Source organism: Porcisia hertigi, chromosome 17 (assembly GCF_017918235.1).
Source record: "Porcisia hertigi strain C119 chromosome 17, whole genome shotgun sequence".
NCBI lineage: Eukaryota > Euglenozoa > Kinetoplastea > Trypanosomatida > Trypanosomatidae > Porcisia > Porcisia hertigi.
In genome coordinates, this window is record NC_090576.1 from 742,665 (window position 1) to 766,725 (window position 24,061).

The 24,061-nt window shown below is 57.5% G+C and overlaps 8 protein-coding genes across 8 annotated transcripts; all 8 read left to right on the forward strand.

The window, feature by feature from the left end:
- Positions 1-22: 22 nt before the first annotated feature.
- JKF63_05510 (uncharacterized protein) lies at positions 23-2,911 on the forward strand (the record flags this gene model as incomplete). Its single annotated transcript, XM_067901468.1, has 1 exon — positions 23-2,911. One exon carries the CDS (start codon positions 23-25, stop codon positions 2,909-2,911), a length of 2,889 nt encoding a protein of 962 aa, XP_067758143.1.
- A 728-nt stretch (positions 2,912-3,639) lies between these two features.
- Positions 3,640-6,885, forward strand: JKF63_05511 (uncharacterized protein; the record flags this gene model as incomplete). The annotated part of the gene is made up of 1 exon (XM_067901469.1): positions 3,640-6,885. One exon carries the CDS (start codon positions 3,640-3,642, stop codon positions 6,883-6,885), a length of 3,246 nt encoding a protein of 1,081 aa, XP_067758144.1.
- Positions 6,886-8,062: 1,177 nt separating this feature from the next.
- Positions 8,063-9,409, forward strand: JKF63_05512 (uncharacterized protein; the record flags this gene model as incomplete). The annotated part of the gene is made up of 1 exon (XM_067901470.1): positions 8,063-9,409. One exon carries the CDS (start codon positions 8,063-8,065, stop codon positions 9,407-9,409), a length of 1,347 nt encoding a protein of 448 aa, XP_067758145.1.
- A 1,063-nt stretch (positions 9,410-10,472) lies between these two features.
- Positions 10,473-11,426, forward strand: JKF63_05513 (uncharacterized protein; the record flags this gene model as incomplete). The annotated part of the gene is made up of 1 exon (XM_067901471.1): positions 10,473-11,426. The coding sequence occupies one exon, from the start codon at positions 10,473-10,475 to the stop codon at positions 11,424-11,426; it is 954 nt and encodes a 317-aa protein (XP_067758146.1).
- A 1,026-nt stretch (positions 11,427-12,452) lies between these two features.
- JKF63_05514 (uncharacterized protein) lies at positions 12,453-12,656 on the forward strand (the record flags this gene model as incomplete). The annotated part of the gene is made up of 1 exon (XM_067901472.1): positions 12,453-12,656. One exon carries the CDS (start codon positions 12,453-12,455, stop codon positions 12,654-12,656), a length of 204 nt encoding a protein of 67 aa, XP_067758147.1.
- A 1,193-nt stretch (positions 12,657-13,849) lies between these two features.
- JKF63_05515 (uncharacterized protein) lies at positions 13,850-15,979 on the forward strand (the record flags this gene model as incomplete). The annotated part of the gene is made up of 1 exon (XM_067901473.1): positions 13,850-15,979. One exon carries the CDS (start codon positions 13,850-13,852, stop codon positions 15,977-15,979), a length of 2,130 nt encoding a protein of 709 aa, XP_067758148.1.
- A 1,760-nt stretch (positions 15,980-17,739) lies between these two features.
- JKF63_05516 (uncharacterized protein) lies at positions 17,740-18,696 on the forward strand (the record flags this gene model as incomplete). The annotated part of the gene is made up of 1 exon (XM_067901474.1): positions 17,740-18,696. The coding sequence occupies one exon, from the start codon at positions 17,740-17,742 to the stop codon at positions 18,694-18,696; it is 957 nt and encodes a 318-aa protein (XP_067758149.1).
- Positions 18,697-19,654: 958 nt separating this feature from the next.
- On the forward strand, positions 19,655-22,822 carry JKF63_05517 (uncharacterized protein; the record flags this gene model as incomplete). The annotated part of the gene is made up of 1 exon (XM_067901475.1): positions 19,655-22,822. One exon carries the CDS (start codon positions 19,655-19,657, stop codon positions 22,820-22,822), a length of 3,168 nt encoding a protein of 1,055 aa, XP_067758150.1.
- Positions 22,823-24,061: the final 1,239 nt, after the last annotated feature.

Genomic DNA, 24,061 nt, shown 5'->3' on the forward strand with positions numbered 1-24,061 from the left:
GGCGGGCCTCGAGAAAAAAGAAATGGAGCTTCTACTGACCTTCCCCTCTCCCTTGGAGGGAATTGAGCGACACATAGTGCGTGATACACTGCAGTTGACGGTGGAGGAGGCCAGCGAGCTCGCCAGTCGCTACTATGCGGCGGTGGAGCTGCATATTCGCAGCGGCGGCCATCTGTCGGCCAGAGGCGATGAGGCAGAGGGGGACATCACATCAGCCCTCGCCTTCGCACTGCGCCTCTTCAACGCCGAGAATTTTTCTGGGGAGTTGACCCCGGTAGAGAGAGACCGCTATGGTGCCGTCTTGAGCCGCTTTGGAGGTGTTGTGGCTAAGGGCCGCTATGCCACCGATGTGAAGGATAGTGAGAAGGAGGAAGAGGCAGCGGCGGCTGTTGATGTGCCCTCTGCCGCGCCGTTCTCGTCTACTGCCCTGACTTCTGCGCAAGGCGAGGGGCTGAGAGACTTGTTTCTTCAAAGACTGCTTACAACGGATGGTGAAATGCCGGTTGCGCCGATGCGCCTTCCTGGACTACTCCTTTGTATCGTCGGCATTGCCAAGGCAGAGATGGAGCCGGGTGTGCCGTTCCTGCCGCTGACGTCGCTCTGGCGACTGCGCGCCCACTTTCGCCACCAGCTATGCCTTACGCACCGTTGTAATACACTTTTTCTGGCGTTGGCGGACTGCGTCGATGCGATGCTGCGGTTACCCTGCGAGGAACAGACAGTGGAGATGTTGCTGGAGGTGGGACATGTCCAGAGTTACTACCATCGCCGCGACCTGGCAAAAGACGCGTTCGATGCGGCGATGCGCATCAGTGGACTGCGTCTGGAGGAGACATCGATGATGGGGGTGCGGACACGGTGGCAGCAACACCAGCGTGTTCAGATGGTGCTAAACGCGACGAGTAGCCGCCCTGTTCCACCCGAGTCCACGGGGGAGGAGCAGCCAAGGACGATCATGGGAGAAAAAGATGGCCACGACCTGCTCGACCGACCCCGCGAGACCCCCGAGGCGCTCCTGGAGCCCCCCAACCCACTCCATCCAGAGGACAAGGCGATTCTCCTCGCACTCTGCATGGATATTCGCAACAATAACCCCCACCACGGACTCACACAGCATCACATGATGACCTACATCGAGCGACTCCTGACAGACCCTGCCCCGTCACCTTTCATGGTACGATGCCAAACGCTGCTGATGCGCGCGCGCCTCGAATCGCGGCGTAACCGTGTCCAGGAGCGGGCGTTCATGCAGTTTACCGAGTTGGTGGATCAGTACTCGGCTTCCCGCGACCCCACTCACGAGGTGTTTGGGCGAACAGCAGGCGACTACTTTTACAGCGTCCATTTCCCGCCTGTCTGGGCACTGAAGCGCGAGTACGCAGACTTCTGTTTCGAGGAGACGCTCTACAAGACGGCGCTGGATGTCTACGAGCAGATCCTTGACTGGGAACGTATCATCGAGTGCTGCAAGAAACTCGACAAGCGATGCCGCGCCGCAAACCTGGCGCGAGAGCTGTTGGAGAAGGATCCGCAGAATCCCATGCTATGGGTGGCGCTTGGTGAGGCGACGCGCGACGACGCGTACCTGTGGAAGGCGTGGGACTTGTGCGGGCACAAGATGGCCGCGCCGATGCGAGCGCTGGCTCGCCTGGCGTTAGACCGAGAGCACTACGACAAGGTAGTCGAGTACTTTGACGAGGCAGTGCGCATCAACCCTGTTTTTGGAGGGGACTGGTTTACCCTCGGCTACGCCTCGCTGCGGCTCAAGAAGTTCGAGCGCAGCGGCGAAGCATTCACGCGCGTGTGCCAGATCGACCCAAGCGACGCCTTCGGGTGGAATAACTTGGCTTCCATTATGCTGCGGAAGCGAAAGCTTCGTCCAGCTTTCAATGCCATGAGCCAAGCCATCCGCAACAATCGACGTGACTGGCGCATGTGGCAAAACTACTTTCGCATTGGCTGCGAACTCAAGGAGGTTACGGAGACGACCAACGCGCTTGGCATAGCTCTCGACATTGCGCAGCGGCAGATCCATCTGGAGCGTGACACGCTGGAGTTGTTTGTTGACAACACGATCGCCTACTTGAAGGGCGAGGTCGCCGGCTCGTCCGTCGATGTCGCGGAGGCGGATGGCGCCAAGGCGGCAGACGCGCTCGTCTACCGTAGCCTGAGCATTTTGCCAGACGAGAATGACATCCACCACGCTCCAGTGGCACAAACGGTGGTGGCAGCCGAGGAGGAGGAGGAGGAGATGGCGGACCTGGCACCATTCGGAGCGGATGTGGAACTGCCAGAGTTCCCCACGGCTGCAGGATCTGTGCAATGGACGGCGGAGCACGCGGCTACTCTTGAGGGTATCCGCAGGCGCCACGCCACCCGCGTCCGTGCGTTGTTTGCTCGTATTTTGGACCTCTTTGTCAGTGACCCAGACATCTACGCTTGCGCAGCGAAGCTGATGCGATTTTTGGATGGCCCCATGGCGTCCTTCCGCTACCGTCAGAAGGAGCTGCGTGCGTGTCAGCAAAAGGATCAGTGGAGCCGTGAGGAGGCACTCTTCACCAGAACTGTGGATTGCCTGGAGGTAATGTTATCGGACGTCCTCGAAGCCTTCGGTGAAGCTCAGGAGAACGGCGCGGCTGCGGTGACGGCCCCCTACGCGCAAGTGCCTCCAGCAGGCGAGGAGGGGTCGTCCCACCCGTCAGTCACCGCACCAGCGGAGCCGGCTCCGCTTGTCGGCGAGGCACTGCAGCAGGCCATCGTCGACGCTTTCAAAGAGGTGCAGACAAACATCAAGGGTGCACTTGACGCCGCGGAGGAGCACATGGAGGAACGTCTAGTGTACAGACGACTGCGCGAGCTTTTGGTGCGCGCGCGCCACGGCGTTCAGGAAGCGAAGGCGGTGTTCGCGTGAAGCAGGACAGGGTCAGCGTGGAGGGCCAAAGCGGCCGTGCGGCGTATCGAGGAGCCGAGGCGGGTGTGCAGGGCTCGCACGCGACCCTCAAAGGACAGACCGCAAACATTCCCCCGTTGTGACTAGACTAATCTGTCGTTCACTTGGGATTCACACACACCACATGACTAACTTAATTTGGCCCGGAGGGGGGCTCCTTACGCAAACACAACATATTCCACACGCTCCATGCTTTTCTTTCTTTTTTTTTGCTGCTGTGGGGGGAGGGGGGCGGTGCAGTGGCATACTGGCTAGATGAAGGGGGAGGGGAGGCGCATTATTGAGAGAAAGCAAAAGGCTGCCCGCCTACGCGAAATGCCGTCGACGGGGTACTCCACTCTCAGTTCACCGTGTCGATCCGCTTAGAAGCCCACCGCATTCACATCAACCCACCTCGGCACATGCGCACCATTTGGGCTCTCATTCTCGTCTTACTCCCTTCCCTCTCCTCCTTCCCCCCCCCCCTCTCCACACGCCCACACACGCACACCTCCGAAAACTCCATCTCTTTTCGCCTCTTCATTGACGTGTGCTCACGTCCACCCACGCCAACTTCACGGCGGCATGATAAATCTTCCTCACTTGTTCGCTGCAGAGCCCCCTCCCCCCTCTCTCCCATTCACCCCTGCTAGACACAGCCAGACACACACACACACACACACACGCACGGACGCACCGCTCACATAGGAATGTCATCGTCGGCATCTGTCGCAGGTTCGGTCAAGAGTGCGGGCGCCTTCATGGTGAAGCGGAAGGTGGACGACCGTATCAAGACCTTAATCGACGACGTCGCCCACCACAAGCATCGAGGCCTGATCCTGCTCGTTGGCGACCGGGCTAAGGATCAGGTAGTCAATCTGCACCTCATGATCTCCCGCGCGAACCACAATGCAAAGGTGAACGTCCTGTGGTGCATGCGCGAGGACCCCGACTTTGGGTCGACGGGCAAGAAACAGCAGGAGAAGCGGGCCCGGCTCGAGGTGAAGGGCGGCCTCTCCACCGAAGCCTCTAAGGAGGCCTTCCAGACGTTTCTAGCGCAGACGAACATACGATTCTGCAAGTACAAGGAGACACACAAGATCCTCGGCCAAACGTTCGGCATGGCTGTCCTGCAGGACTTCGAGGCAGTCAACCCCAACACGCTGGCACGCACAATGGAGACAGTGATGGGCGGCGGCCTCGTCGTGATTGTATTCCGTGCGATGCGATCACTGCGACAGCTCTACACGATTGCCATGGACGTGCACGCGCGCTATCGTACTGATGCACGGAAAGATGTGGTCCCCCGCTTCAACGAGCGCTTCCTGCTCTCGTTAACAGACTGCGACACGGCCATGTGCGTTGACGATGACTTGAATGTACTCCCCATAACCCAAAAAATGAAGACCTACGGAAAAAACCGCAAGGGCGACGTGTACGACTCCGATCTCGCTGTGCAGGGCCGGCTGCAACACGAAGTGGACTTGGCGAGCGTCAAGGAAAAGCTAAGGCCGAGCTCGGATGTCGGGCCCCTGGTGCAGCTTTGCCAGACGATGGACCAGGCCAAGACGGTGCTCTCCCTCATGCAGACGGTCATGGACAAGCGACTGGACTCGACGTGCGTTGTAACAGCAGGGCGCGGACGTGGCAAGTCTGCTGCACTCGGCATGACGGTCGCGGGCGCGATTGCACAGGGATACAGTAACGTCATGTGTACTGCCCCGACGCCAGAGAATGTGCAGACCCTCTTCGAGTTCGTGATACGCGGGCTCAAGGTGCTCGGGTACCGAGAGCGGACAGATTTCGAGGCACTTCAGGGCGCCAGCGAGGAGTTTGCCAAGTGCTTCATCCGCATCAACGTGTTCCGAGAGCATCGCCAGACGGTGCAGTTCGTGTCCGCGACAGACACGGCGAAGTTTGCTCAGGCAGAACTCTGCGTGATCGATGAGGCCGCGGCGCTGCCGCTTACTCTGGTGAAGCGCATCTTGGGCCCCTACTTGGTCATCCTTAGTTCCACCGTCTCTGGCTATGAGGGTACTGGCCGTAGCCTTTCCATGAAGCTTGTAGCTGACATGCGTCGCAACACAAGCAGCGGTGCCGCCGACGCACGCCAGCTGAAGGAGTTGTCAATGAGTGATCCCATCCGTTACGGCCCGGGGGACTCGCTCGAAAAGTGGCTGAACAAACTCCTCTGCCTCGATGCAACGGCTGACAGCTGGCAGCTGACCACGTCTCCGCACCCGAGCGCATGCGAGCTTTTCTACGTCAACCGAGACGCTCTGTTCTCGTATCATCCTTTGGCAGAGGAACTGCTCCAGCGTATCCAGTCGCTTCTTGTTGCTGCTCACTACAAGAACCAGCCAAATGACCTGCAGCTGCTGTCCGACGCGCCGGGGCATCACTTGTTTGTGCTGTGTGCCGCCAGCGTTGAGGCTTCCGCAGATACGGCATCAAACTCGCCCGCCTCGGCGATGCCACGTCAGCGTGTGCCCGACATCTTTTGTGTTATACACGCATGCGAGGAGGGTCAAGTAAGCCCTCAGAGCGTCAAGAGCCACCTCAGCCATGGTCTACGACCGTCTGGAGACCTGATCCCTTACACACTGTCCCAGTACTACCTGGAGGAGGGCTTCGCAAAGTTGGCGGGGCTGCGTGTCGTGCGTATTGCCACGAACCCAGCGCTGCCGCGTGCTGGCTACGGATCACGTGCCCTCTCCCTGTTGCATCAGTACTACAGCGGCTCTATCTCATTGACAGCGGCCAAGCCCAAAGAGGCGCCGACGAAGGGCAAGAACGGCGACGCAGAGACCGGCACGTGCGAGGAGGTCGGTAAAGATCCCTGTGTTGACGACGGCGAGTTCTCTGCGACAACCGCAATGCTCGCGCCGCGTGCGCACGTGACCAACCTTCTCACTCCCCTTGTGGAGCGCCCCTACGAGGTGGTGGACTATCTCGGTGTTAGCTTCGGGCTCACGATGGAGCTGTTCAACTTCTGGAAGAAGGCTATGTACGTACCTCTTTATGTGCGACAGGCCCCAAATGAGCTGACCGGGGAGCACAGCTGTGTCATGGTGCGTCCGATGGACTTCGACCTACGCCCGCTTCAGCAGGAGTTCCGGCACCGCCTGCTGTCCCTCCTGGCCATGCCGTTCCGCCACTTGCCCACAGACCTTGCGCTGAGCCTGGTGAGTGACCTGGAGGTGCATGATCCGCACCGGCTGAGCTCGGCGACAGACCTTTCGGAGGTGGATCACCACCTTGTACGTGTCGATGGTGTCGTGCAGGCGACGAGCGAGGACATCGCATCCACGTTTTCTCCCGGTGATGTGCAGCGGCTGCGTCTTGTCTCAACGACGTTTATTGAAAGCGGCAACGTGCTCGATCTGGTCCCGGCCTTGGCGAGGCTTTACTTTTCGAAGCGGCTCTTCCGATGCCCGGATGGTACCGACGGCGTTGTTCTTTCGCACGCGCAGGCGGCTGTGCTACTCGCGGTGGGCCTGCAGTGTCAAACAATAGAGGAGCTGGGCGCCCAGGCGGCGTTCTCTGGCGTTTCGACGCAGCAGCTGCGCGCGCTTTTTCTGAAGGGCATGTCACGCCTCTCTGAACACATCACAGCCCTGCAGAAGATCGCAAAAACACGACAGAAGAACAACGAATCTCTCTCTGTGGGGGTAGGCAAACGCGCGCAGGCACTGTTAGACGAGGCGGCCCCAGGCGCAGCAGTCTTTGGTGGCAATGACGAGGAAGCAGAGGATGTGGAGGAGGTGTACGACAGTCACGGCGACTTGAAGGGGCTGAAGGTAGCTCGTAAAGTAAAGACGCGGGTGTGCGTGGATACAGCACTCCTACGAGATACGTCGTCGTCCGTCTCAGGCAACGCGTTGGCTGTGTCACAAAACCACGAAAGTCTACAGGATGTTTTTTACCGCCCCAAGAAGAAAACGAAGCATCACTGATGAGGAGGGAGTGAGGGGGGGGGTTGACCTATCTGGAATAGTCGAGCTCCACATAAATAGGCGAATAAAGAAGGGCGTATAGAGAGGGACAGTGTATTCAGGTAGTGCAGTGGGTGTAGGTTGGTGGAATGGGATGGTGGGATAGGAGATGAGGCCACATCGCTGTCGGTGGGCTGTTTAATTTGTGAATGAGAAGGACGACCATCCTCGTCCCGGATACCCCCCGACACTGAAGCGTGTTTCTCCTCTCCTGTGTCCACGAACACCGCCCTCGACGGCGGCGGCGTTCTCTTCAGCCGGGGTGTTTTAAGCTTTATCCTCCCCCCTCTTCTTCCTCCTCATGGAATCCCCCCCCACCCCCCACTCACCCACGCGTGTGCATGTCTGTGTGTACACATCTGATGCGCGTCTCTTTTTTTTTGGTGTAATAAATCGATCGCATAACTCTCCCTCGCCTCCGCCTACTGGACGAAAATCTGTACACTGGTGCCCACACCGCGCGCCGCGTATCTGTGAAGGATGGCATGTGGGCGTGCTAGCCACGTATGCTGGATGCTGTGTGTAACGTGTGCCTGTTTGTTTTTCTTCAGGGCGTAACATATTTTTACGTATGCTTATAAAGGTTATCGTAGGTTGAGAAAAGAAAGAGAGGTGGGAGGGGGCGCACCACTGAAGTAACCCAACTCAAGCGGGACACGTGTCGCGCTCCCGCTTGCCGACCCCTCTCTTTCCTAGAATGTGCACACACGGACCTACATGGGTGCGTGGGTGTACCGCCAGTACTGGGGCGATAAAGGGGCATGTCCCGTGACTGTCAATCCTGCGGATGGCGACGTGAGTTATAAAATGTTCGAGGCGGGTGTGGGGAGTGGCGCTGTAGAGCGTCGCGAGTAGTGGTGACATTGCCTCCTCCTCCTCCCCTTTCCTTCCTCCTCTGCTCTTCTGTACTGGATGGGGTCATCAACGCACGGACAAAGCCCCTCCCAATAACGCTCTGCCTCTTGAGATGGGTGTGCTGAACTGCAAAGAGCCTCCCTCTCCCCTTCTCTCCCTCCCCGTCCTTTGCAGCCCATCCAAAGGTTTCACTTGATCGTTGTACCAAATTTTCCCCTTCCAAGGCACTCACAGACCGATAAACACACACACACACACACATGACCTGTAGGTGAGCGAGGAGATGAGCTTACATACCATGCCGTTCCTGATCCTCAACCTCGGAGTTGAGATGATGTTCGTGTTGAACTCGCGCCTGCACGCGCAACAGGTGGCGCCAGACAAAGCGGCCATTGTGTTAGGCGACATTGGCACAAACATCTTCGGCAAGGAGTTCCTGGACGAGCTTTTCAAACCGCAGCCGATGTACTCCTCTGCCTCCGTGTCGCAGGTGTTCACAGCGCTCTCGACTAGCAGCGTTATGCGTCTTGCCGAGAACTCACTGCGGAAGCTGTACGACCTCGTCTACATGACAGTCAAATATCAGGTCTTTACACAGCGCCACCCACTGGAACTCCTGGAGTTGACGTTGAATCACCTGGACGCGGCGCAGCAGATGTTGACGGCCGCGATCCAACCGCTGGTGAGCGAGGCGGAGAATCGCGTTTTGCAACTTGCCGCCGGGCTTCACGTTGGCGACTGGGCGAATGCGAGGCGAGAGCTGCTCAATTTTTTTATCGATCGCCATGTTCGGGTGTCCGTCTTTCTTGAGATCAAAGTGCAGGACAGCGGAAGCGGCGCCTTTTACATTCCACGCGATACTTTTCTGTCGCCCATGCCGGCCTGTAAGCCACCAGGACTTGTCCACATGACGGGTGTACCCCAGCCCGGCACCTTCGTCCACCCGGACGCACAGCTTCCCTACCCTCCACACATACCGCTTGGGTCATGGACACCGCGCAGAGGTGCACCACGACTGACGAAAAGCGGGTTCGATATGTACACCAGAGCTGCTCTTGCCACATCATCAAAGGCCTCTACTGCGACTGGGGCCGCCGGAGTCGCTTCCGGCATTAGTGCAGACCCTACGGCGAAGCAGGCGCGCGAAGTAAAAGTCTCCCAGAGCCGAGCGGCAGATGCCGTCGGAGACGTCTCCGCCCCCCCTGGGCCTACCACCCAGTCGCCGTCTCCTGTTACGACTGCCGAGCAGCAACGAGCCTACGATGCCGAGCTGAACTACCTTGCCCAGCTGATTGGGTCCGCAAACCGAGCCGACGATGTGCAGGAGTTCGAACTGGACTTGTTTCCTGACGGCACTGGCAGCGCTGCGGAGACGGTCACCACACTCTCAGAGTCACCTACTGCCACAGCGTCTAGGGCGAGTGCGGCCCACAGCAGGGGCGTTGCTGTGGTGGAACCTTCGGTGCCAATTGCTCGTATGACAGCCTCTGCTGTTCGGGCTCAGAATCAACAGCTGTTGGGCATCATGAATGAATTCCAGCAACCCCCCAAAACGATCGGTGGTGGTGCCGCGGCAGAGACCGGTGGAAAGACAATGTGCGATTTGCTTGACATCATGGACGAGCTATAAAAGTATCAACAGCTACATGAGCTCATTGATGTCTATGTCGGAGAGGCGGTGGGTATTGTATGTGTGTGTGTGTGTGTGTGTAGGGAGGGGGAGGGAGGAGGAGGAGGAGGTTGGCTAAAAGTGATTTGTTCCGGAAAAGACGAAAGAAATGTAGTCATGTGAGTAGCATGGCGTCATTCTCCCCTCCCCCCTCCCCCCCTCTTTTCTACGTTCGCCTGATCCATCCTGTTATCCTGCCACCATGCGGTCGTGCTGTTTCGCCCTTCCGCCTCTCCCCTTTCCGATCCCCCGGGTGTATCTCCACGCGTGTGGAAGAAATGAAGGCCTTCCCTTTCTGCGTGAATGGAACTGGTGGGGCGCCCACCTCTTCTCTCCCCTCACCCCGATATCCACGCACCCACTGTGTATCTCCTGTACTCGCCGTTCCCCTCTCATCGCTCCCCTGTTTGTACTTTTCCCTCCTCCATTTTTTGTGCACCTCATGGTGAACGCCCACCACCACCACCACCACCACCAGTCTGATGACACTCAGGGTTTTGCGATTCACGCCAAGCGCACCCTCAATAGGGCCCGTAAGAAGACGCTAGTGACATTTGAAGCTCAGTTCTGGGCACGTGTTCCATTTTTTTGAGACGGGGAGGCATCTTCTAGTCCCTCTCATCCTCCTCTCCTGGCCCCCCTCCCCTCCCAAACGGTGCCCCCTTCCCCCCTTCCCCCCCCCCTTTTTTTTAGCTCACGCGGATTTAGGTACCTTGTAGCGATAGTAGAATCTGTAGCATACTCTCCCCCTTTTACCCTTCACTCTCTCATCCACTCGCGGGCTTCCGTGCATGCTGTGGGCTTTTACTCGACTAGTGGTGAAAACAGTTTCTTTCTGCCGCCCTCCCCCTTCCTCCTCCCCCTTTCTCCTCCCCTTCCTTTGGCTCTCTGTGGCGCGGCGCCTTTTTGTCCATTTGCACGTACTCGCGTCTAGTAGATTCGAGGCGGGTAGGTATCGCGTCTTGCCCCTCGCCCCTCCCCTTTTGTATCGTCGTGCAGGTGCGGTGAAGAGAGGAAAATAGTGATGCTTCGCCTAGCGTCCTGTGCCACTCGCGCAACCGTGGCCTCTGTTGTGTGCGCTAACAGCAGTGTGCTGGTCACCGCCAGTCGGCCGTATCGCGTCATCCCTCACGTCTATAATGAAATCGAGGAGCTGGCGGAGACACAGAAGCGTGGTCGATGGTCGATCTCACACCGTAACTGCTTGCAGCAGCCGCTAAAGAAGGCTGAGATTATGAGCGACAAGCTGAACCTGCGCGAGGGCCGCCGCAGTGGCGTGCTGCCAGAAAAGTCTATCGCACGCCGGCTGAGTCAGAAGTACGCCGTCGACGGTAAAGTGTATGAGTCCAACTCGAAGACAAAGCTGATCAACATTACTGTGGTCAATTTTGATGGTCACCCGTTCCACTTTCGAACCTACCCGATGCCAGATGTCACGCTCAATACTCTGATTGACGGCTCAGGCATGTGCCATGGCCACGCCACGCACTGGGGCAAGTGCAACAACCCGGACTGCTCGGACTGGAACCACGGCGACGGGTGCATGGTGAACGTCGATATCGAAACTTTGGACCGTCTTTTGCCACCAAATAGGTGGGAGTACACGTCGCTGACAGCGTGGCGCGCGACGGACAGGCCTGACATTACCTTCAACACGCGCTTCAGTTGCCAGATCCCTATTACCGAGGAGCTGGACGGCGCCCTGTTTGCGCTAAAGCAGCTGTGGACACGGGCCTTGCGGGAGTCTGTATCCGACTGGGGTCTAGTCGACGATCAAGCGACGATCCACGGTGCCCGCAGTAAAAGAATAGAGCCGTGGGCGCCCATCATCGAGGAGCCGACAAAGGTAGATTTTCCTATCACGTGGGACATGCTTTGGGCGACAGGCTATCAGGACATCATGAAAGAGAAGTACTCAAACTACCGTCGCAAGGACGGCTTCCATACGAAGCCGGAGATGTGGGCGGCCTATGTGTAAGCCTTTTTTTTTATATAGACCCACGGAATGTCATGAATAACGTGTTTTCAAGGCTCGCCCGCCTTCTGCCCCCTTTGTTCCTGAGATTTATCCTGTACTGGTCTGCTGCTCGGGGTGCCGGAGATGTGCACAAAGTCAGGTGCCTGTCTGAGGGACATCACCCTTTTGGACTCGAATATCGCCTTGTCGTCATTGGTGTGTCATTCACCCTCCTTGTTTTTGTTTCTGCTTGTTTACTTCCCCTCCCTCTTGAAGCCCATATTTTGTGGCCGCTCTTGAGCCGCCTTACACGTGACTCAGATGCTTCTGACGCGAATAGCCGCTCTCCACTTCAAGTGCACATACACCACGCGGGGTTTCCGTGTGTGGCCACGGCTTTTATCTTTTTCGTTGTCTCGCCGTCTTTTGACAATTTCCAATCATCGTTTGTGTGGCGGGGTACCCCCCCCCTTCCTCCACCTCCCCCCCGCCATCGTCAGCCCAACTAGTGAGGTGATCGGAGGGGGAAAGAAAAAAAAAGACCATAGCATGCATTGAGATTGACAGCGGTACTCTCACTTGCGGTCGGTACGAGTGCGTGTGCGAATCCCTCGCGCGCGCACACTATCCTGCCCCCATACAAGAAGTGCTGCGCGTAATAGCGGCACAAGTGTCGCGGTTTCCTGGATGCCTGCAGGGCAACGCCTGCCATTATTGGGGTGCTGCTCTGGTTGCCCCCATTTTGCATTGTGTGGACGACGTTTCCCTCTTTTTCCATCTTTGCACTCTTCTCATTCCTCTAACTTGTGTTTTTCCCCTTTCGCGTCACCGATTGCACCCCAATGCCACGGCACGCCAATTGTGTCGCTATCGCCGCACCCGTCGTCGCCGTCTCCTACGTCTGTCTGCGCAGTGGTGTCAAGCGGTCGTGTGCCTCTCGCTTTTGTGGTGGTTGTGCTGTGTTTTCTCAAGTAGACGCTAATTCGTGAGGTGCGTGCGTGATCATCGACTCCCCTCCCCTCTCTGCTCCCCCACACAGTCGTAATCATGGCTCCCTTCTGGACTAACGTGTTGAACTACACGTACGCCCGCGGCTTCATCCGCATCCCGATTGTGCTGGCGCTGCCCATCGCCTTTAACAAGTTCATCCTGTACCAATACGAGGATGCCTTCAAGAGGTGGAACGCCGGCCACAACCAGGCGGACATTTGGATGCGTCTCCAGGCGAAGGTGGCCGCGGATGCCGAGTAAAGAGATGATGGAGTGCACACCGTTCCGCGTCCTGCCTCCGTCACCCAGTCACCTACTCGATTAGCACTGTTGTAACTGAATAGCCAAGAAGCAGCGGGGGCGCTGGACGCTCTCCTACCTCGTTTCTATGTTTTTTTTTTGTTTCTCCCGGCTCCTCACACACTGCTGACCACGTGGTGGTGAGCAGAGAACGAGCAGCAGTGTCCCTCTCCTCATGTTGCCAGTTTGTCGAGCGGCGCAGTGATCCAGTTTGCGATATATCACTTCCTCCGCTTTGTGTGATGGGGCCCGCCTGTGCGGCGTGAGGGGCTCTCGTCACCCCGTGTGTGTTGTACGAAGTTGTTACTAGGAAAGACATCTCTTCCCCCTTTTTTTATGTAGTGGATCAAAGTGATAATCACTCAACCTCTCCCCCCCCCCTCTATCAAGATACATACATATGCATCTGCATATATGTGTATGCGTGTATGTATTGACCATATACCAAACAACAATGATGCCCGCCGACACTCTGTGTGTGGGTGCTTGTTGGTTTCTGGAAGCGGGATCGCCTGGATAGTTGCCTGCTCTGTCTATGTCCTGGGGAGGTGGCGATGGGAGAAACGGGCAACACCGCCGTCTCATGGCACCCTCCGTCACTCCTCGCCCAGGAACCCGACCCAGGATTGTATGTGTATATATGTGGAATGAATGGGGTGGGAGGGGTAGGGAGACTCATCTGTGTGTTCTCTCTTCCTCTTCAGCCTGTAGACATCCCTCGCATCGTGGCACGCGCAGCGGCTCTTCCGCATTGTCGCGTCTTTCCTCCTTCATCGCCCTCCCTCCCTTTTTCTGCCTAATCTGCCTTCTTCACTATCTTGACGCACACCACACACTGGCCATAAATACACTCTTCCTACCCTCACTCTCCGCCTCCACCCACCCGACACAACGCGCACACATGCACACATATATGTGTGTGAATGAGTTCGAATGGACGTTTCTTTTTTTTTTTTTTGCGTTTTCCGCGTGTCCATCCAAGTTAACAACAACGACAACAAAAAGAAGAAATCACGAAGATAACGTAGTGTAACACCAGCCGTTCTTAACTTTCTTCTCTGTGCGTGAGTGTGTGCCCCTGCCGCAACGTTGTCGTTCCCTCTACTCTCTACTCGCCCAGTTGCCAATACTCGATAACAGGGAGGAGTGTAGCCATGACAGACATCAATTTTGGTCGCCACATCCTCATCGATGGGCTCCCCAACAATGTGACCCCTGATAAGCGCGAGCTTTTCCAGCGCCACTTCTCTCGCCGTATTGCGGAGCTGCTCGGCGGAGAGAAGTTTAGTCTTCATCTTTTGACAGACCCGGAGACGGCGCTGCTCTCGGGCGCCATTCTCAGCTGCGTGACAGAGACACAGGCGGAGGCGGCGCTGGCAAAATTGAATCGGTTCCCCTTCACGAAGTCTGCTGTGCTCACGACGTACCGTTGGAGTGCGCTGGAGGAGGCTCGCGAGGAGGATGGTCCGTATGTCCCGCCCCCGATGGCAGACGCCGTGGATGAGGAGGAGGCAGAGCTGGTGCACAACATGGCAGAAGACCCAGAGGCGCGTCCTCAGTTTTTGATCAAGTCGGGCTTATCCTTTGACTGCGACTGGTACTGGTTCAATTGGGAGAGGAATGAGCCAGAGCTGTACCGTCGCCGCAAGATCAGCAAGGACGACCCCCTTTGCCGCTGGTCCGAGGTGGACCGTGATAACAAGAAGCTGAACTCTGGCATGGTGTGCAGCGCACTTCCTGTGTCACGGCCACTGCCGGTGTGGTCTACGTACGGCTCCATGGTGATCTCTCAGCACGAAAAGGGCTTGCGCGTGTGGGCCGGCCGCAGCATGCACCTCCACTTCGAGATCACGATGGATATCAACGCCTTTATGGTGTCGCCCTGCGAGAAGTACATCATTGTACAGACGCCCAAGGACATCAGCATCATCAACCTGCGCACTGCAAAGAAGATCCGCACCATTGGAAATCTTGACCTGCACAGCGATGACCTCTGGCCCATAATGCGCTTCAGTGCCGACGATTCGCTTGTGGTGGTGTGCAAGACAGGCTTCCGCCCGATGGACTCTACTGAGGTGCCGGAGGGTCACCTGAACATCTATGTTTCTGAGACAATGAAGCTCGTCAAGGGCGACGGCAGCTCTGGCCATAGCTTCGCCATTCCTGGCCTGTACAAAGCCGAGTGGAACCCTGTGGTGGGCACGCAGATGGCCTACGTCTGCGAGCTGGGCCCGAACCAGGGCTGGAAAGCAGTTGTAGCGGACATGGTGGTGAACGAGGATGGGGAGGTACAGCGGCGTGTGCTGAACGAGCGGAACTTCCTCGTGGCGACACGGTTGGACATGTTGTGGCATCCAGCAGGCACCTTCTTGTGCGTGAGGGTGTCATCGAAAGGGCCAACGGAGTACTTCCTCTTCCACGTAGCAGAGCGTAATGTGCCCATCTTTCGCCTGTCCATCAAACGCGGCTACATCCCGACCCGCTTCGCGTGGCAGACGGGCGGCGACAAGTTCGCCGTTCTCCTCAAGCGCGACAGTGTCGGCGCCGGCCTCGGTGAGACTGGCGTGCTCCAGATCTTTGCGATCGGCAGGCAAGGCCCCAAGGTGATACACGAGGTATCCACATCGGCGACACATATGTTCTGGGCTCCCCACGGTGGGCGGCTGGTGGCGGCCAACTTCGACAAGTCCCTGCTGCACTTCTTTGTGCTGCACGATAATAACACCATTACCGACAAAAATAAGCTCAGCGGCATCAGCGCGACGAACTGCGAGTGGGACCCGACCGGTCGTTTTTTTGCCGTGTGGGTGTCCTCCATTCACGAGCAGACCCTCGCTCCGCAGTTCCGTATATTCGATTACACGGGCAACGAGCTCTTCAAGAAGACCATCAAGCCCCTCTCACACTTTGCATGGCGTCCACTGCCCCCGACGCTTCTCAGCCAGGGTGATGTGAAGAAGGCACGGGATATGATCAAGACTCTCCTCCACGAATATGAGGCCACCGAAGTCGCACACAAGGCTGAGGAGCAGGAGCGCCTCGAGAAGGAGCGGAGGGCGAAGGAGGAAGACTATATTAAGCGCATGAAGGTTGTTGCTCGGTATGCCGAGGAGAAGGACATGGTCCAGACACGAGAGGAGCAGCGCGCTACCTCGAAGTGGGTCCGCTACAACAACAATCGCCTCAAGGCGCTGCCGGATGAGGATCACATGATTCACGAGGACGTTACGGAGTACCGGGTCGTCTCACGCCGCCAGATTGGCGCGGGTGCTGCAAAGAAGTAAAGTTGGTGCTGACAGGGAGCGACACACCAGCGAGAAGTGGGTAGGCGGCGCTGCACAGAAATTCTTTCCCACCCCCCTCCCCGAAGGCATTGTGATGCCCCCCCCCCTCCCACTCGCCCCCTCCATCGTCTTTGAATTGGAAAAAAACTTTTGTTGAGGGGGGGGGTAAGCAATACACCGGAGGAAGGAGGAGGGAAATAATATGCGGAGAGGTGTTGTATGTGTGGGGGGAAGGGGATCGACGCGAGTCTATCGCCGTATGTACACGAGAGTCTGCCGTTATACCTCGTGTACGGTCTTCCACACGACATTTCGCGTTGTGTGTGTGTGTGCACACACACACACACATATATATATATATATGTGAACACGGGCGCGCTCTTTGTTTCGTTTATGCACGCCTCTGAGATTTCGCACGACGTACAAGGACACATACGCACACCGCCTGTTTTGTGTGTTAGTGTCTATGTACCTTGCTTTTTTTTTTGACATTCCTGGGGCGTTCATGTAGTTTGTGTGTGAGTGGCTGTGTGTGTCAGTTGGTCAGGTTTTACGTAATAGACGTCTCCTCCCCCCTCTCTCTCTCTCGTTTGTAAGTGCCCATGGCGGGACACATCAACGTCTTGGTTTCACTTTTTTTGTTCTCGCCTTCTGTTTTGTCTGTTTGTTTTTCTTTGTCTCTCCGGAAGGGGGGGGTTAACTAAATCCGTGGCGTTGCTCAGTTTTTTATGCGTGGCTATCTGTGTTTTTGGTGTGGTCTTCGTCTGTTTTTTCCCCTTCCCTGCGTCCCTTTCTCAGTGTGTGTGTGTGTGACGTTCGCTTGTGTGTGTGTGGGGGGGGGCGGCGGCGGCGAGTCGCCAGTGTGGGTGTAACTGAAGGTTTCCATCAAACTGCAGTGGTTGAGAGAGGCAGAGGGGTAGGAGTAATTACTTGTGTGTGTGTGTGTCTGTGTGTGCGGTGGCCGCCTTCACTGTCATGTTTCTGGAAGCTGTGTTTATGTTTAAGAGGCAAAAAGCGGTGTGATGTGACCCACAAACACGGATTCCTCCAAGACGGTAGCGGGTGTAGACAAGTGCACACAGACAACGTCGCCTGCAGCTCATTTCTACGCGCATGTGTGTATGTTTGTCTCTCTGTCTGTGATGGTTACCTCTCTTTTTTTTCTATATTACGTATCACCACCTAAATGAAGATGCGAAAAAGTTAAACGACATCGAACTCCCCCTCCCGCCAAGAAGTCCCCCTGTCTCCTGCCTGGCAGGTGGACATGCCCATACCAGCCTTTCACCCTGATGGGACTTCGTGGGGCTTAACCTGTGCGAGAAAGTAGCTCTACCTGTGATTATTCCGTGAACTGCTGGCGCTCGGTAGGTCGACGTCAAGGGCTTTGATCTCCCTACGCCTGGCTACACGCGATGCAAGCGGAAGGGGCGACTCTCAGCGTCGCGGCCAACAGCGGCTGTAACGGCTCTCCGCCGCGGGGTCACCCTCTGCGACTGGAGTAATGGCTCGGGGAGATCCAGTCGGTGGCAAAGCTGCCCCCCGTTTTTCTTCACATTTGTCTCTCTGTGTGTGTGTTTCTCCAGGGACCGACCCTACGTCAGCCCTTTACTCCACTTTAGGTACGTCAAGGCTTTGCGGCACACCTGTTTCTCCGCCTCTTTCCTCTCTTTTTCTCGCCCCTTCTTTCTTCTGCTCACCCGACCGAGGAGACGGTACATCATTGCGACCGGGGATAAGCAGAAGAGAGCGAGTCGGCGATGCACACGTTGTCTGGCGGGGTACTTGGCCGCTACCGCCGCCGCTGTTGTATTCTGGTCTGCACCGGTGCCCCTTTCGCTGCTGCTGGTCCGTTTGTCGCGGCAGGCGTTAGCCTCATGAGTCGGCGTTTTCACGCCGGAGACGCGTGGAGGCCACCAAAGGGACCCGCCGCGGCCTCTGCTGGCACCTCCACGGACCTGCACGCCCGAGAATCAGGCTCTGATAGCGAGCCCGTCACTCGACTTCCTTCGTCTGGCCAACCCCCCGCGGCGACTGCCGACCACAGTGCAAGTGCCGCGGCGCCCCCACCTACGTCATCCACCCCAATGCCAAAGGATATGGCCTCTCCTGTGGTTCCCCCCACCGATGGCAGCAGTGGCCCCTTGACAACGCCCGATCCAGAACCGGTACGGTGGGTGCAGCCGTCTTACCAAGACCCCGCCACCCTACCCGTCGTGGATGCCAAGGGTGAATACATCGTCTCACGTGTGCAGTGGCCGACCGGCGAAGTCGCTTACCGCACCCCTGCCCCTCTCGATGACAAGCTCGCCCCGCGTTTTGGGTATAACGTGGTGCAGGTCCGCAAGCACGTGTCGTGGTGGAAGTACAACCAAAAGTATCCCCGCCTCTCTCTCGCCTACATCAACATCCAAGTTCTCTTCTTAGTCGGTCTCGCCTGGCTGGTCGCCTTTCTCACAAATGAATACCGCCAGACGACAGAGCTGATGCGGACACCTGGGGCGATGGTCGGTGAGCACCGCGGCAAGGGACCTGCCACAAACCGCACACAGAAGATCACCTTCGAGAAGGATGAGATGAGTGCGCTGCTCGACAAGGCGCAGAACAACTGGTACGATGGGAAGGCAGAGGCGTCCTACGTCGGTTCGAAGGAGTACAAGATGAAAAAGATCCCGCGTCCCAGGGAGTTCTCAGTCGATGACTTCCGCAAGCGATAGCGGGCAAGGGCGCTGGCACCGAGCGAGGGCACATGGACTGCCACGGGGAGGGCGCGAGTATGTCAAAGACGTATCCTGTGCATTCTCTGGCGCGCTCATCCTGCGAGTGACTGTGGATGCTCCCACTTTTGTACCTCCTTCCCCTTCTGGTGACAGTCCGGGCGCGGAGGGGAACACACGACGACTACGTGAAGATTTGAGGTGCCGGCAGGCGGCAGCGACGGCGCCCCACACACCTGGGGGGGGGCTGATGGACTTCCTCTCTCGCCCCACCTCACTACCACCTTCTCTACTCACCCTGGTTGCCGCAGGTGGAACCGGTCTTCCCCGTCTCCCACATACACACTCTTACAATCATGCACACAGTTAACCACCAAATAGGCACGCATAAAAAGAGCGCGCGCACCGCCAATGTCTAATAATATACGCACTGCTGTGCTTCCACTTGGGGCGATCTGCAGGAGACAGCGCCGTTGTTGGGATAGCTCCTCACTGTTTTCTTTTTGCGGCTGTGCATATCACTCTCAATGGGAGCACCGTAAGGAGAGGGTGCCCGAGCGGATGGGCAGCGGCGGGAGGGGAGGGGACCACTTCTCGGGAGGACGTTTTGCACTGTTGTGCCGCTGAATTGGCAGGAGGTTTCGCGTGTAGTGCTTCCCATCTCCATTCCTCCCACACCTCACCCCCAACCAGTGCTTCCTCTGCTTTTGACGACGACGACGCCCCCCCCCCTCCCCTCTCTTCCCCTCCCCTCCCCTCCCTGGCCCCACTCCCTGCGCTTTTTCTCTGTCTGATACCCCGATGGGTTTTGTGTATTCCAACGCATACACGCGTCTTCATAGAGCGAGGTAGATGTCGCCGCACGGCACACTGCACTCCCAGGGAACACACGGACTACCCGCCTTTAACGTTCACACCCACACGTTTTGAGAGGCAGCTCTCCCCTGTTGTACCTAAGATGCCCTCTCTGCACTCTCTTGCGTTGCCGCTACCGGCCGAATACGCAGAAAACACACGCGAGGGCTTCTCGTTCTTCTGCACGAATGACAGTAGTAACTGCGATGCCAGCGCGGCCCCGACACCCGCCACAGAGAAGAACGCCGTGGGGCGCTATTTGGACGACCTCTGCGCTTTCCTGCGCAGTTCCAAACTCATCCAGGCCCACCCAGAAAACTTTTTTCAGTATATCCTCGGCGAGACGTGGGCTGTGTCACCTGTGCACTTCGACAACTCCCCCGTAGATCCCCAAGAGCTCGCGCATACGCAGATGCTCCTGAAGGCCTTCACACCTATTTTGCAGGGCGATGACGTCATGGACAAGCTGCGTGCACTGGTGCGCGACGGCCCACCGACAGGGTTGGCCCAGTGTCCCGACTCAGTGGTCGGAGGTGAGGGCGCTGCGTCAGCAGCTAACGCTTCTTTAGCTTCTCTTCAGGCGTTCTACGCTTCCACGCGGTCTCTGATGCTGAGCCGTGCACGCCGTCCGGAGAACGACGCAGCGAGGCTCACACTCCTCACAGAGGCCGAACGGCTGCTGCTCGACTGTAACTCCGCCAGCGCAAAGGCGCAGAAGCAACACGAACACGCGATACTCGACCTCGTTGTGTCTTACGGAATGAATCCCAAAAAACAACACGAGGTGCGCATCATGAGGGATACCATTCGTGACTTAGCGCTCTGCTGCAACGTCGGCGCAGAAAACACGGTGCCGGTGGAACTCCAGGGCAGGGAGGCGCAGTCTCTGGAGGAGGAAGAAGAGGCGGTGAAGCACTGCAACGGCGGCGTGGCTCGGGTTGAAACCGCGATCAACATTGGCGAGGGAAAGGGCTACGTCTCACGTGCGCTGGCGCTGTGCGACAATCTCCAGGTAATCGGCCTCGACTGCAATCCTGCGCATAAGGAGCGCACTGTAGAGCGCTTTGAATCACTCTTGGAGACGAGCTTCTCCTCACGCAATGGTAGCTCACGCGTAAACCTAATGTATGCGCCGCGTGGTCACATGGCAAGCATCGCCTGTCGTATTGACGAGAAAGTGGACTGGGCATCGCTTTTGCATGGCCACGTCCGAACCTGCGCAGACCCGTGCTTCTCGCCGGCTAGAAGCTACGATGGCGACACTTGTGCCGCTACAGAGTATGTGGCAGAGGACCGACACGTTCCCCCCAAGGACGATATGGTTGCCTGTACGCGTATTCGCAGCGCTGACGCAGTGAAGCTGGCCTGTCGAGTTTGCGGCAAAGTTGTCCGACAGGAGTCCACCACTGTTATTATGAAGCACGTCTACGGACATCTGCAGTCCACCGCCAACTCTACGCCAGGTTTGTCGCCTGCTTGTGCACCCAGGAAAGAGACAGAAACGTCGACATCGCCACCTCCGTCGCACTTGGCCATCCCCACATGGGAGGAGGTTCATCAATGGAATCTTTTACTGTCCCAACATGCGTACGTCGCAAGGCTGACGGAACACTTTTTCACTGTCACGGATGTCGGGGAGCGGCACTCTTCGAGTCGAAAAGATGCAGCTCTGCTCAAGCGACTTCGCATTGAGGACAGCGAGAAGAGACTCGCTCTGCAGGTGAGATCGAGTGAGGCGACACCCGGGTACCTCACTTTGGCATCGAAAACCTGGAGTCGCACCCTTGCCGGTACATGTGGCCCCCAGCAACCGGCGACGCCGTGGCCCTCGTTGGTCGCCCTCGAACCTGCCTACACTGCCCGAGGTTATCGGGTAGAGTTGCTACTGGCTCTTCTCAAGGCACCCAAATGGAGGGAGCCCTATTCGCGGCCGCCAGTGGGCGTAAACGATGTTGTTGAGGAAGTCACCCATGCCGCAGCGGTGTCGCCTTCAGCGCGGCAGAGTGACACAGAGCGAGACGTGGCCCCTCCAGGTGACGTGCAGTCACCCGAGCGATGGTCATACACTCGGGCGATCGGTACCATTGTTGGCTACGACGGGGGTGCAGACAGCCACCTGGTGTGCATCGACCAAGAGACGAAGAGACGCGCGCTACGGCTTTATCGTCTGCCTGCGGAGGCTTCAACAGCCCCGCATGGGTGCGAGTTCCACCCGCTGGGGAGTCAGGGTGAGGGCATCGCATCCTTGGGCGACTGGCAGCTGCCGGATCCTGTGACGTGGGGCCGTGAGCGCGTCGCGCTTGTTTTGTCGGTACTGCCGCCTACCCTTCCCTCCACTCCTGCCGTGTACGTTCCGAGCGTGCGGAATACGATCTTCATCGGCCTGCACACATGCGGTGACTTGGGCTCCAACGTGTGTCGCATCTTCCGTAACAGCTCGGCGCGGGGTCTGCTCCTCGTCAGCTGCTGCTGGCACGCGCTAACACCGAAAGGCTTTCCGCTGAGTCGCGCACTACAGCGTCGTGGTTTTACGACGACGAGCGTGTCGTTTCTCCTTGCCACACAGCCGGTGGATGCATGGTCAAGTGCCTCCCCCGAAGGACACCGCAGCTCCGCCAAGCTGCTCTTCTTTCGCAGCCTTTTCAAGCTCTTATGGACACAGCTGGCAAAGGGCTGGAAGGCAGGACAGAGGGATGGGTCTTTGCCACGATCTAGTGGCTGCCCACACACCGACACCGAGAAGGACGTTGACAGATGCACGTTTCCAGAAACACCGCCGCATCTCGAGCCGGCTTTTCTTCGCCGAATCTCGCGCGAGAAGGACACACTGACCTTTGCGCAGTTTGTTCACGCTGTCGCAGTCGAATACATCTACGTCGAATCTGCCAAAACGACCTTATTTACGCCGTGGAACATTGGACAGTGCTGCGCTGCGTGCCGAGAAACCCAGGAAGCATATGTGCGGAACGCGCTGGGGCAGCAGCGCATCCCGGAGACAATGGGGGCGAGGTTTGAGCGGGATCACTTCGCCTCCTTCCTCGGTCTGACCGTGTTGCGCATGTGGATGTGCCACCTGGTCGAATCATTGCTGCTTTTGGATCGAGCTCTCTACCTGCACGAGGAACTAGCCAATTCCAATTGCCGTGCAGCGGGAGCATCATCAGCAGAGTTGGAGAGCAGCGCGGTGGCGCTGGTGCCGTTGTTCGATGGCGCCCTCTCGCCCCGAATGTATGGCATCCTCGCCCGTCGTGGGGGGTCAGCGTACGCCTGAGGTACTCTACCCCCTCATTCTGCCGCCTTCCCCCCCCCCCCCCTAACTCCGTTGGCCACTGGTGTGGCCAACGCACCTAAGCCAACCCTCATGATCACAAGATCGGCACCGCCAGAGGATAAAGTCCCCGCAAATGTCGATGCCGTACCTATGACCGAATGGGTGGGCTAATACTCTCATCACAAATATAACCAATGTCCTGGACGGGGAGGTCGTTGCAGTCGGTGGCACGCCTACTCGCCCGTTTTCTCCACGCCGCGTACTGTGATAGCTCCGCGCACAGACAGGGAATGGGAGGGGGAGGGAGGGTTGAATCTCGACCTTGTCTTCCTGAGCGAAATGTGGTTCTGGCTCGTGCACACGATTCTGCTCCAGGAAGCACGTGCGTGCCATCACCCCCTACCACTCACCCCCCCACGCCACCCCTCACCTTGTCGCTTGCTTCCTCCTCGGTGACACCTCAATAGACGATCTCTCTTATTCTCACTCGCGGAGTAGTGCCACCCTCTCCACCCCCTTCATGTCGTCTCTTTTTTTTGATGTCTTCACTTCTTCACGGTCTCTGTTGCAGGATGGAGGACACCATCGACCCCCCCCCCATCCCTTCCCCCAACCACCACCACTAGAACCAAGGGGGGGGGGTGGAGGAAGCTCATGGCAGATAATGCAAGCGACAAGAATACTCACCACCCCCCTCCCCGTCTCCCTGAGCTTTGTTACCCCCTCTGATCATTCTGCTTAGGGGGAGGGAGACAACTGGGAAGGTCTTGGTGTGCAGGGGAGGGAGGCGCGCCTGTTCCGCTTGACCTGCAGAAATCTGTTGCTGGATGCGTTGATCACGATCGCACGATCGTTCTTCCAGTGATTGTAATGGACGCACCCTGCACCTTCCCGTCTCTAATGTACGGTAGTCAACGCTGGAGGCTCTGCGCATTCGCGGAACCTTGTGCGCTGTTTTTTTTTTGATTATCCGCGGAGTTACCAGGCTTCAGCACGCGCTAGTCACACGGAAGCCAGTTTTTTTCCCGCTCTGCTATGCTCGACGCAGACCATCGGGGATGTCTCGAGGTGAACGTATGGTGTCGGGGGCCATCCGTGGAACCATAAACCTGGGGAACGTTCTCTCTTTTCTCCCGTTTTTCTTCAGTGTATGTCCTCACTGTGTTGTTGTTCGACATGGTCCGGTTGCCTGAGAGAATGTGGCCCCTTCTTCTTCCACTTCTATGTGGCACGTGCCCG